General features: G+C 41.6%; 1 protein-coding gene across 2 annotated transcripts in view; it reads right to left on the bottom strand.

Annotated features, from left to right (window-relative positions):
- Nucleotides 1–13,175, bottom strand: part of TAC3 (tachykinin precursor 3) — a 211,697-nt gene that overhangs the window by 137,712 nt on the left and 60,810 nt on the right. For both annotated transcript variants that reach the window (XM_073576858.1, XM_073576859.1), the window contains exon 2: nucleotides 113–266. In XM_073576858.1, the coding sequence (XP_073432959.1) occupies nucleotides 113–223 (111 nt within the window). In that variant the 5' untranslated portion in view covers nucleotides 224–266. The remainder of the gene's footprint in view (nucleotides 1–112; nucleotides 267–13,175) is intronic.

The raw sequence follows: 13,175 nt of genomic DNA, 5'->3' as shown, positions 1-13,175 counted from the left end.
ACTGATTTCACATACATACACATGGATGTCACATAGACATGGACCACAGATTTCAACAGTACTGGCTTTTCTAGTACAGAAATCACCAGGATGTGGAAAATAGCTGTCCTACCTTAAACTGTGCACCAGTGTCCTGAGAATCCTGTGGTTCTGGACAACTTCCTCGACAAGTTTTCACTGCCATGAAAAAAAGTATTGCCAGGCCTAGGGCAAAACTCCTCATCTTATCAAGGACAATGGTCTTCTTCTGTCACTGAGAACAGCAACTGAGAAATCAAACAAGAATAAATCAATTATTTAGCATTGAGAAGATTTTATATACAGCAAATGACAAAACACTAGTGAACTCTAAGATAACACTATCTCTAAAGAAATTCTTATACAGTCTGGGCAAGGGTAGGCAACTGGCTAGGGTGCCTCATTGCAAGAAATATTGGGTCAGGAGTTAGAGACAGAAATGTAATGTATACCTAAATTTCAGCAAGTTTTTATTGAGAAATGTAGAAAAAAACACTGAAAAACAGTGATGTGCAATGATTCCATATGAATGCAGAAATGTTTACTTTTAAAGGACGTGCTAAGATTTGGTTGTAAAAGATGTACTTGATGTTGAAAGACATTCTGAGGTCTGGACCAAGTACTACATGCTGGAGGTCCAGAAAAGAAGTTATGTGCAGAGTAATAGTTTAAAAGAATTATTATTTGGAATCTCCCAGCAGGAGGCACTGTTTTTCAAAAGTTACACAGAAAACTTTTTACCGTCTCGAATGACAAATTCGGTTGAATCTTTCAACCCCACAGCATGTTCCTGAGCTTGTGGCACCCTCTTAGAGGCCTCTTCTGAATATGTCTGAAGGACTTGCACATGCGATTATAGCTCTATCCCGGATTCTGCGAGACTGTCCCGATTTAATTGGTTAGTCACGCCGTCCTTGCAGGTCAGGGCTTTGTCTTGACTTCTTCTCGCGCTCTACAACGTCTACATCACTGCATAGTTTCTCGGAGGGCAGTGCCGGCTCTGCACTTACTATTAAATAAAAAAAAACTACCTTCTTTTTTCGAGATCTGGTCTCCCTGAGAATTGAACCCGTGACCTGTACAATTGCAGGCAGTAGGTAAAGCTATGAGCCTCAGGCTGCACTGATCAGCATAGGAGAATCTTGTATACTTGAAACTATATTGCTGGCATAGAACCCACAGCAGATTATACTGGTACATTTAGATACAGCTGTATATAGCAGTATATTACTATGTCCCTATATTCTAGAGGTGAAGAAAAAATCTGATTTTTTTTGTTTCTATAAAACTACTAAAAAATAATGAAAAACAATTGCAAAAATATAATTTTCTCTTTTTTTTTTGCTAGTCTCCCCGGGAATTGAACCTATATTCTACATCATTGTTTATAGCCTCATAAGCTTCCAGTAACATCTCTAGGAGAACTTTCTCTACTTGAAGCTGCACTGCAGGTTGTGAGGGCAAAGGCAGGTTATTCCGGTACACAAAAATACAACTCTATATGTACATAGTAGTGTATATCTGTATCCCTATAGTCAAGAAGGAAAATAAGTCACATTGTTCCATCCTGATTTTGGCTTACAAATACTGATGTAAAATACTGACCAAATACTGAACTGTAATTATATAGGAAAAAAAAACAAGTATAACAGAAAAATGTGCACAACTTCTGCATTTTTTGCCCACTCCTAGTTTTGGCTTCCAAATACTGAAAAGTGTGGATGCCATACCAAAATTTAATAAAAATCTAATTCTGAGGCAGTGTTCACACTTAATGTAAATTCTGCATTTTTAATACTGCTTTTTTTCTGCACATTTTCTGCAGGTGTTGCAATAACAATTTCCCATGATTATTGTGTTTCTATTATGCATTTCCCCCCATATTGGATGTATTTTTGATGCAGATGTGAAGCTGCAATTATAACACTTTTCAATAGTACAGAAAAGCACATCCAGTAAATGGACATCCTGGTGAAATTGGTGTCTGCAGGCTACCACTCCTGTACAGGCCAGGTCGTGGTCACACCCTCTGTGACCACGATCGTTATGTCCTTGTCCACATACAAGTCTCTAGAGAAAAGAAGCACTAAAACCTCACATTTTAGCAGCACTGCAATATAAGCCACCAGGCAAGCAGTGGCCAGCAGCTGACGTTGGCTTGCCAATGATGTGTGGCGCACGCCAGTGAAATCATGCGTTGCATGTACCGGCACACTAAAGTCAGCTGCCGGTACCTGCACCTGGTACAAAAGAGGATGCCTTGCAGCATGGGAACAGGGGAAGGTGTGTAGAATCGTTTGTTTTATGCTGAAGATGACTTGAACGGGCCCAGCATGGTTTTACTGGAATTGGAGACATTATAACAGAATGGGGATATTATACCAGCATGGGGGACAACATACCATCATGTGGAACGTTATACCATTATGGGGACATTATACCAGAATGTGGGACAATATACCGGCATGGGGAACATTATAACAGTATGGGAGACATTATACCAGAATGGGGGAAATTATACCAAAACACAGGACATTTTACCAAAATCAGGGCCATCCTGGTAGGTGCTCAGGATGGGGGGAAATGTTATTGCATGGGGCCCAGGATGGAGAAGATTATTACACCAAGGAGCCAGGGTGTTGAACATTGTTACATAGATGTGAACACATATGTATTTATAGGATCTAGAACTCGACAAGGGCCCATATGTGGTGGGCCACTGAGGTGGAGCCAGATGTTGCAGAAGGGCCATCTGGGGCATGTAGTCCCACTGGCAGCAGATAATGATGTTAAGATAGCTGAAGTAGATCACTGAACCCCTCATCGGTTCCCTCGTGTATAGTGGGAGGTGACACTTGTGGATGGTATAGGACCCACCGGGGGCATTCCTGTAGCGGTGGTGTCTGGTGCAGGTTTTGGAGCGCTCGTGGTGTTTGTACAATCTCAAGCAGCCAGACATGCAGGTGAACTTGTAAGCATAACAATTTTACTGAAAAAGGTAACGCGGTACAGTCTCTCTCTTAAAGGCAAAGTTCACAGTACATTGTGCATATGAAAGTAATGGTTTTCTCCTCATGAGACAAGCAAGGCTATGGCCTCTCAGGGCGGCTAGAGCAGAATTCTCTTCACTTGCTATTAGATGAAATGCTTTTCGCAGTCCAAAAAATATTACACTGATGAAGGGACCTTCACAGATTGGCTCTCTGTGGAAAGTGTGAAAGTACTCACACTTTTGAGCCTACTGTTCCCTATTGAAGTGGGTAGTTTAACCCCTTAATCCCATGTGACGTACTATCCCGTCCATGTGCCCTGGGACTTAATTCCCAGGGATGGGATAGTACGTCACAGCCATCAGCGGCGCCCATGTTGTGAGCGCCGCTGATTGCGGCCGGGTGTCAGCTAATTATCACAGCTGACACCCGGCAGAATGTGTCAGGGGCAGTCACAGACCGCCCCGACACGTTAACCCCTTGCACACCGTGATCAAACACGATCGCGGTGTACCGGGGGTTAAAGGGAAGCATCAGCAGGGAGGGGGCTCCCTCCGTGCTTCCCTGAGCCCACCACCGCAGCGAAATGTTCAGCGCTGCTGCGGGGGTCTCTTTCCCTACAGGTCCCCGGATCCAAGATGGCGACGGGGACCTTCAGGGGCCTGTAGGGAGCTGACTTCCTCAGTGCCTGCAAAGCGCAGGCATGAGGAAGTCTGCGTCTATGCCTGTGACAGATCGCTGATCTGTCACAGTGATCTGTGATGTGACAGATCAGCGATCTGTCACAGGACAGTGATGTCCCCCCTGGGACAACCTAATAAAGTTAAAAAAAAAAGTAAAAATAATTTTTAAAAAAATCGCTAAAAAAATTAGAAAATAAAAAAATATTCCCCAATAAATTCATTTTTTGGAAATAAAAAAAGAAAAAAATAATAGAAGTACACATATTTGGTATTGCCGCATCCATAACGACCTGCCCTATAAAACTGTCCCATTAGTTAACCCCTTTAGCGAACCCCTTAAAAAAATAAAAATAAAAAATGAAGCAAAAAATAATGATTTATTATCATACCGCTGAACAAAAAGTGCAATAACGCGCGATCAAAAAGACGCATATAAATATCCATGGTACCGCTGAAAACGTCATCTTGTCCCGCAAAAAACGAGCCACCATACAGCATCATCAGCAAAAAAATAAAAAAGTTATAACTCGCAGAATAAAGCGATGCAAAAATAATTATTTTTTATATAAAATAGTTTTCATTGCATAAAACCGCCAAAACATAAAAAAGACATAAATGAGGTATCGCTGTAATCATAATGACCCAAAGAATAAAAGTGCTTTATCAATTTTACCGCACGCAGAACGGTGTAAACGCACCCCCAAAAGAAATTCATGAAATGCTGGTTTTTGTTCATTCTGCGTCCCAAAAATTGGAATAAAAAGCGATCAAAAAATGTCACGTGCCCGAAAATGGTACCAATAAAAACATCAACTTGTCCCGCAAAAAATAAGACCTCACAGGACTCGGTGGGTCAAAATACGGAAAAATTATAGCTCTCAATATGTGGTGATGCAAAAACTATTTTTACAATAAAAAGCGTCCTTTAGCGTGTGACAGCTGCCAAACATAAAAACCCGCTATAAATAGTAAATCAAACCCCCCATTATCACCCCCTTACTTAGGGAAAAATAATAAAATTAAAAGAAAATGTATTTATTTCCATTTTCCCATTATGGTTAGGGTTAGGGCTAGGGCTAGAGCTAGGGTTAGGGCTGAGATTAGGGTTAGGGGTGTGTTGGGGTTAGGGATGGAGTTAGAAATGGGGGGTTTCCACTGTTTGGGCACATCAGGTGCTCTCCAAATGCAACATGGCGTCTGATCTCAATTCCAGCCAATTCTGCGTTGAAAAAGTCAAATGGTGCTCCTTCCCTTCCAAGCTCTGCCATGCGCCCAAACAGTGTTTTACCCCCACATATAGGGTATCAGCCTACTCAGGACAAATTGCAAAACAACTTTTGGGGTCCAATTTCTCCTGTTACCCTTAGGAAAATAAAAAATTGGGGGCAAAAATATAATTTTTGTGGAAAAAATATGATTTTTTTATTTTCATGCCCGGGCATTATAAACTTCTGTGAAGCCCTTGGGGGTTCAAAGTGCTCACCACACATCTAGATAAGTTCCTTAGGGGGTCTAGTTTCCAAAATGGGGTTACTTGTGGGGGGTTTCCACTGTTTAGGTACATCAGGGCCTCTCCAAAAGCTACATGACACCCGCAGACCATTCCATCAAAGTCTGCATTCCAAAACGTCACTACTTCCCTTCCGAGCCCTGACGTGTGCCCATACAGTAGTTTTCTCCCACATATAAGGTATGAGCATACTCAGGACAAATTGGACAACAACTTTTGGGGTCCAATTTCTCCTGGTACCCTTGCGAAAATAAAAAAATTGGTGTCATTAGTGGGGGGTTCCCACTGTTTTGGTACATCAGGGGCTTTCCAAACGCGACATGGTGTCCGATCTCAATTCCAGCCAAAAATGTCAAATGGCGCTGCTTCCCTTCCGAGTTCTGCTATGCGCCCAAATAGTGGTTTACCCCCACATGTGGGGTATCAGCGTACTCAGGACAAATTGCACAATAACTTTTAGGGTCCTGTTACCCTTGGAAAAATAAGAATTGAGGGTGAAAAGATAATTTTTGTGGAAAAAATATGATTGTTTAATTGTACGTCTGTATGTTACAAACTTCTGTGAAGCCCTTGGCGGTTCAAAGCTCTCACCACACATCTAGATAAGTTCCGTGGGGGGTCTAGTTTCCAAAATGGTGTCATTTGTGGGGGGCTCCCACTGTTTTGGTACATCAGGGGCTTTCCAAACGCGACATGGTGTCCGATCTCAATTCCAGCCAAAAACGTCAAATGGCGCTGCTTCCCTTCCGAGCTCTGCCATGCGCCCAAATAGTGGTTTACCCCGACATGTGGGGTATCGGCATACTCAGGAAAAATTGCACAGTAACTTTTAGGGTCCTGTTACCCTTGGGAAAATAAAAATTGGGGGTGAAAAGATCATTTTTGTGGAAAAAATATGATTTTTTAATTGTACCGCTGTACGTTATAAACTTCTGTGAAGCCCTTGTGGGTTCAAAGTTCTCACCGCATATCTAGATAAGTTCCTTAGGGGGTCTAATTTCCAAAATGGGGTCACTTGTGGGGGGTTTCCACTGTTTAGGTACATCAGGGGCTCTCCAAACGCGACATGGCGTCCGATCTGAATTCCAGCCAATTTTGCATTGAAAAAGTCAAACGGTGCTCCTTCCCTTCTGAGCTCTGCCATGCGCCGAAACAGTGGTTCCCCCCACATATCAGGTATCAGCATACTCAGGACAAATTGCACAATAATGTTTGCAGTCCAATTTCTCCTGTTACCCTTGGTAAAATAAAAAAAATTGAACCTAAAATATTTTTTTGTGAAAAAAAGTTAAATGTTCATTTTTTTTTAAATATTCAAAAAATTCCTGTGACTCACCTAAAGGGTTAATAAACTTCTTGAATGTGGTTTTGAGCACCTTAAGGAGTGCAGTTTTTTGAATGATGTCACTTTTGGGTATTTTCTATCATATAGACAGCGCAAAGTGGCTTCAAATGTGATGTGGTCCGTAAAAATAAAATGGTGTTGCAAAAATGAGAAATCGCTGGTCAATTTTTAACCCTTATAACTTCCTAACAAAAAAAAATTTTGGTTCCAAAATTGTGCTGATGTAAATTAAACATGTGGGAAATGTTACTTTCAAGGTTTTTGTGTGCTGTATCTCTGTGATTTAAGGGCATGAAAATTAAAAGTTGGAAAATTGTGAAATTTTCAAAATTTTCACCAAATTTCCATTTTTTTCACAAATAAATGCAATTTATTTGAATGAAATTTTACCACTAACATGAAGTACAATATGTCACGAGAAAACAGTGTCAGAATCACCTTGATCCATGGAAGCATTTCAGAGTTATTACCTCATAAAGGGACAGTGGTCAGAATTGCAAAAATTGGCCCAGTCATGAACGTGCAAACCATCCTTGGGGCTTAAGGGGTTAAGCAAAGTCAGTGGTGTGGCAGCCACATGGATCTGGTCCTGGCTAGAAGCAAACAGGATAACCAGCATGCAGGAGGGCACATGTGCAGCGTTATTTTTCCTGACTGAATGAGGCTCCACTCCTTTGTGGATGACATTATGTGGAGAAAGATGTCCCCTCAACATGGACACGCATGGAAAATTATGCTGAGAGCAGTAGTGTTTGCTACTTCAGACAGCCTGTAAGCCCAGAACAAGAAGTTTCCTCACGAAGTGTGAAAGCCCTAAGCTGGAAGGCTCCACCCAGCCGTTTCTATCGCAGCTTGTTGTGAGGAGAATAATTACTTAACTTTCATATACAAATTGGCCAGTAGATGGCAGCAAAGCACATTTATGAATCATCAATATACAATGCAATGTATCACATCAACTAACTCACAGTGCCCAAACTAATTCTGACACACTGCAACAAATCTACTTCCACATGACAACTGTCTCATTCAGCAGCAGTAGTACAGGTACTGGGATACCACACATACATATGACCAACAAGCCAAGCCATAACCAAATTTTGCATCAGGACCCATCAGAATCTAGTTACGCCACTGTATTCGGAGTCTAAAAAATGCAAGAAAAAAACTGCAGCTACTTTTTCAAATGTTAAATAAAAGTTTATCTGTATTATAAAAAACACTTAAAAATGCAACTTCACATCTGCACCAAAAACACATGAAACACAGGGGGATAGGTATAAAACATGTGGCAATAATCAGAGAAAATTGTTATTGTGTAGTTTAGTGCAGATATCTGCAGAAAACAAAAACACAGTATTTATACAACATGTGAACACGACTTTACAGACACAAAAAATCGAGATGTCATATAGTGAAGGTTACATAAAGATTAAAAAGTTCTGGCTGATACAACTATGAATGAATGAGCAAAAAATAAATCCATAGATCCCAACTAGAGATGAGCATGTTGCACATATGATGTCACGGTAGGCCTGTCTAATAGAGTTGAGCGATACCGTCCGATACTTCAAAATATCGGATCGGAATGGATCGGCCGATCTTTAAAAAAAGTATCAGTATCGCCGATGCCGATACCGGAAGTCCCATTCAAGTCTATGAGACTTCCGGTATCGGAATTGGAAAAACCCTTTCCTGCCCTTGTACAGCCTCTCGGGGGTCTGTACGGGCCTTCCGGGGGTCTCTGCCGGCCTGCCGGGGGTCTGTGCCGGCCTGCCGGTGGGCTGTGCGGACTGCCCGGGGTCTGTGCACCCTGTGGGGGTCTGTACCGGCCTGCCGGGGGGCTGTGCTGATGTCCGGGGGTCTGTGCACCCTGTGGGGGTCTGTACCGCCTGCCGGGGGGCTGTGCCGGCCTGCCGGTGGTCTGTGCACCCTGTGGGCGTCTGTACCGGCCTGCCGGGGGGCTGTGCTGATGTCCGGGGGTCTGTGCAGGCATCGTCCGATGGGACTACAAGTCCCATCGGGCGATGCCTGCTACCATGACAGTGATTGACACATTAGCCAATGATGGGACAGTAGTAGTCCCATCATCCGGCTAATGTGTTAAATGTAAAAAAAAAAAAATACTACATACATACATACTACATGCATGCTACATACATACTACATGCTACATACATAGTACATATATACTACATATATACTACATGCATGCTACATACAGGCTACATGCTACATACATACTACATACATACTACATATATACTACATACATGCTACATGCTACATACATACTACATACATGCTACATGCTACATACATACTACATATATGCATCATACATACTACATGCTACATACATACTACATACATACTACATATATACTACATGCATGCTACATACATACTGCATGCATGCTACATACATACTACATGCTACATACATACTACATACATACTACATGCATGCTACATACATACTACATGCTACATACATACTACATATATACTACATGCATGCTACATACATACTACATGCTACATACATACTACATATATACTACATGCATGCTACATACATACTACATACATACTACATACATACTACATGCATGCTACATACATACTACATGCTACATACATACTACATACATACTACATGCATGCTACATACATACTACATGCTACATACATACCACATACATACTACATGCATGCTACATACATGCTACATGCTACATACATACCACATATATACTACATGCATGCTACATACATGCTACATTCTACATACATACTACATATATACTACATGCATGCTACATACATACTACATGCTACATACATAACATACATACTACATATATACTACATGCATGCTACATACAATACATTCATACAACACATACATAGACATACAGTACATATAACATAGAGTAACATACTTACCAATACTTGTCACATTGTTCCCCGAAGCCATTGTCGTCTACGGAATAAATATTAACATAACAAACCACAAAAATACTCACCCATGATCCGAAGCAGTCCACGAGTGTGTCCCACGACGATCTTGGGTAGAGAACTGCAGCATCAGCTGATGCTGCCGCTCTCTACGGGCTGCAGGAATCCAATGACGGAAGGTAGGTATCCTTCCGCACTGTATTCCTCCGCCACTTAAAAAAAAAAAGTCCCTAGTCTCACTTTATGGTAAAAGCTGTGTCCATAAAGTGAGACTAGGGACTTTTTTTTTTAAGTGGCGGAGGAATACAGTGCGGAAGGATACCTACCTTCCGTCATTGGATTCCTGCAGCCCGTAGAGAGCGGCAACATCAGCTGATGCTGCAGTTCTCTACCCAAGATCGTCGTGGGACACACTCGTGGACTGCTTCGGATCATGGGTGAGTATTTTTGTGGTTTGTTATGTTAATATTTATTCCATAGACGACAATGGCTTCGGGGAACAATGTGACAAGTATTGGTAAGTATTTTACTCTATGTTATATGTACTGTATGTTTATGTATGTATTGTATGAATGTATTGTATGTAGCATGCATGTAGTATGTATGTAGCATGTATGTAGTATGTATGTAGTATATATGTGGTATGTATGTAGCATGCATGTAGTATGTATGTAGTATGTATGTAGTATGTATGTAGCATGTAGCATGTATGTAGCATGCATGTAGTATATATGTGGTATGTATGTAGCATGTAGTATGTAGCATGCATGTAGTATGTATGTAGTATGTATGTAGTATGTATGTAGCATGTAGTATGTATGTAGCATGCATATAGCATGTAGTATGTATGTAGCATGCATGTAGTATATATGTAGTATGTATGTAGCATGTAGTATGTATGTAGCATGCATGTAGTATGTATGTAGTATATATGTGGTATGTATGTAGCATGTAGTATGTATGTAGCATGCATGTAGTATGTATGTAGTATATATGTGGTATGTATGTAGCATGTAGTATGTATGTAGCATGCATGTAGTATGTATGTAGTATATATGTGGTATGTATGTAGCATGTAGTATGTATGTAGCATGCATGTAGTATTTATGCAGCATGTATGTAGTATGTATGTAGTATATATGTGGTATGTATGTAGCATGTAGTATGTAGCATGCATGTAGTATGTATGTAGTATGTAGCATGTAGTATGTATGTAGCATGCATGTAGTATGTATGTAGCATGCATGTAGTATATATGTAGTATGTATGTAGCATGTAGTATGTATGTAGCATGCATGTAGTATGTATGTAGTATATATGTGGTATGTATGTATCATGTAGTATGTAAGTAGCATGCATGTAGTATGTATGTAGTATATATGTGGTATGTATGTAGCATGTAGTATGTATGTAGCATGCATGTAGTATGTATGTAGTATATATGTGGTATGTATGTAGCATGTAGTATGTATGTAGCATGCATGTAGTATGTATGTAGTATGTATGTAGCATGCATGTAGCATGTAGTATGTATGTAGCATGCATTTAGTATGTATGTAGTATGTATGTAGCATGCATGTAGCATGTAGTATGTATGTAGCATGCATGTAGCATGTATGTAGTATATATGTAGTATGTATGTAGCATGTAGTATGTATGTAGCATGCATGTAGTATATATGTAGTATGTATGTAGCATGCATGTAGTATATATGTGGTATGTATGTAGCATGTAGCATGCATGTAGTATGTATGTATGTAGTATTTTTTTTTTTTTTTTTTTCATTTAACACATTAGCAGGATGATGGGACTACTACTGTCCCATCATTGGCTAATGTGTCAATCACTGTCATGGTAGCAGGCATCGCCCGATGGGACTTGTAGTCCCATCGGACGATGCCTGCACAGACTCCCGGACATCAGCACAGCCCCCCCGGCAGGCCGGCACAGCCCCCCGGCAAGCCGGTACAGACCCCCACAGGGTGCACAGACCATCGGCAGGCCGGCACAGCCCCCCGGCAGGCCGGTACAGACACCGGGCAGTCCACACAGCTCCCCGGCAGGCCGGCACAGCCCCCCGGCAGGCCGGCAGAGACCCCCGGAAGGCCCGAAATGACGGCGCATCATGATGCGCACACACCGCGCATCATGATGACGTCATTTCGGCTGTCAATCAACTTTGAACTTCCGATTCCGATTCCGGAATCCGATATGACAAAAGTATCGGAAGTCAGTATCGGAATTCCGATACCGCTAATATCGGCCGATACCCGATACTTGCGGTATCGGAATGCTCAACACTACTGTCTAATCAAAAGCCATGCTGGGGAATCCGAAAGGTATGATTTTCATGGTCCTCTCGTCCTAGGACCCGGTACCATTGAACTGGATGCTGGATGAGTCCTGTGTAGTGTTGAGCATTCCGATACCGCAAGTATCGGGTATCGGCCGATACTTGCTGTATCGGAATTCCGATACCGACTTCCGATATTTTTTCAATATCGGAATTCGGCATCGGAATCGGAAGTTCAGTTGATTGACGGCCTGACGTCATCATGATGCGCGGTGTGTGCGCATCATGATGCGCCGTCATTTCGGGCCTTCCGGGGGTCTCTGCCGGCCTGCCGGGGGGCTGTGCCGGCCTGCCGGGGGGCTGTGTGGACTGCCCGGGGTCTCTGCCGGCCTGCCGGGGGGCTGTGCCGGCCTGCCGGGGGGCTGTGCACCCTGTGGGGGTCTGTACCGGCCTGCCGGGGGGCTGTGCCGGCCTGCCGGGGGGCTGTGCTGATGTCCGGGGGTCTGTGCAAGCATCGTCCGATGGGACTACAAGTCCCATCGGGCGATGCCTGCTACCATGACAGTGATTGACACATTAGCCAATGATGGGACAGTAGTAGTCCCATCATCCGGCTAATGTGTTAAATGTTAAAAAAAAAAAAAAAAAAAAAAAAAAATACTACATACATACTACATGCTACATACATACTACATATATACTACATACATACTACATACATGCTACATACATACTACATGCATGCTACATACATACTACATATATACTACATACATACTACATACATACTGCATGCTACATACATACTACATACATACTACATACATACTACATGCATGCTACATATATACTACATGCTACATACATACCACATACATACTACATGCATGCTACATATATACTACATGCATGCTACATACATACTACATATATACTACATACATACTACATATATACTACATGCATGCTACATATATACTACATACATACTACATATATACTACATACATGCTACATACATACTACATACATACTACATATATACTACATGCATGCTACATATATACTACATGCTACATACATACCACATACATACTACATACATGCTACATATATACTACATGCATGCTACATACATACTACATATATACTACATGCATGCTACATACATACTACATGCTACATGCATGCTACATACATACTACATACATACTACATGCTACATACATACCACATATATACTACATACATACAATACATTCATACAATACATACATAGACATACAGTACATATAACATAGAGTAACATACTTACCAATACTTGTCACATTGTTCCCCGAAGCCATTGTCTTTCCGGAATAAATATTAACATAAC

The sequence above is a fragment of the Dendrobates tinctorius genome, unplaced genomic scaffold (genome assembly GCF_039654945.1).
Source record: "Dendrobates tinctorius isolate UK_male_01 unplaced genomic scaffold, ASM3965494v1 ptg000051l, whole genome shotgun sequence".
Taxonomy (NCBI): domain Eukaryota; kingdom Metazoa; phylum Chordata; class Amphibia; order Anura; family Dendrobatidae; genus Dendrobates; species Dendrobates tinctorius.
The sequence above is the reverse complement of the archived record's forward strand: the minus strand, read 5'-3'. Positions and strand labels throughout refer to the sequence as shown.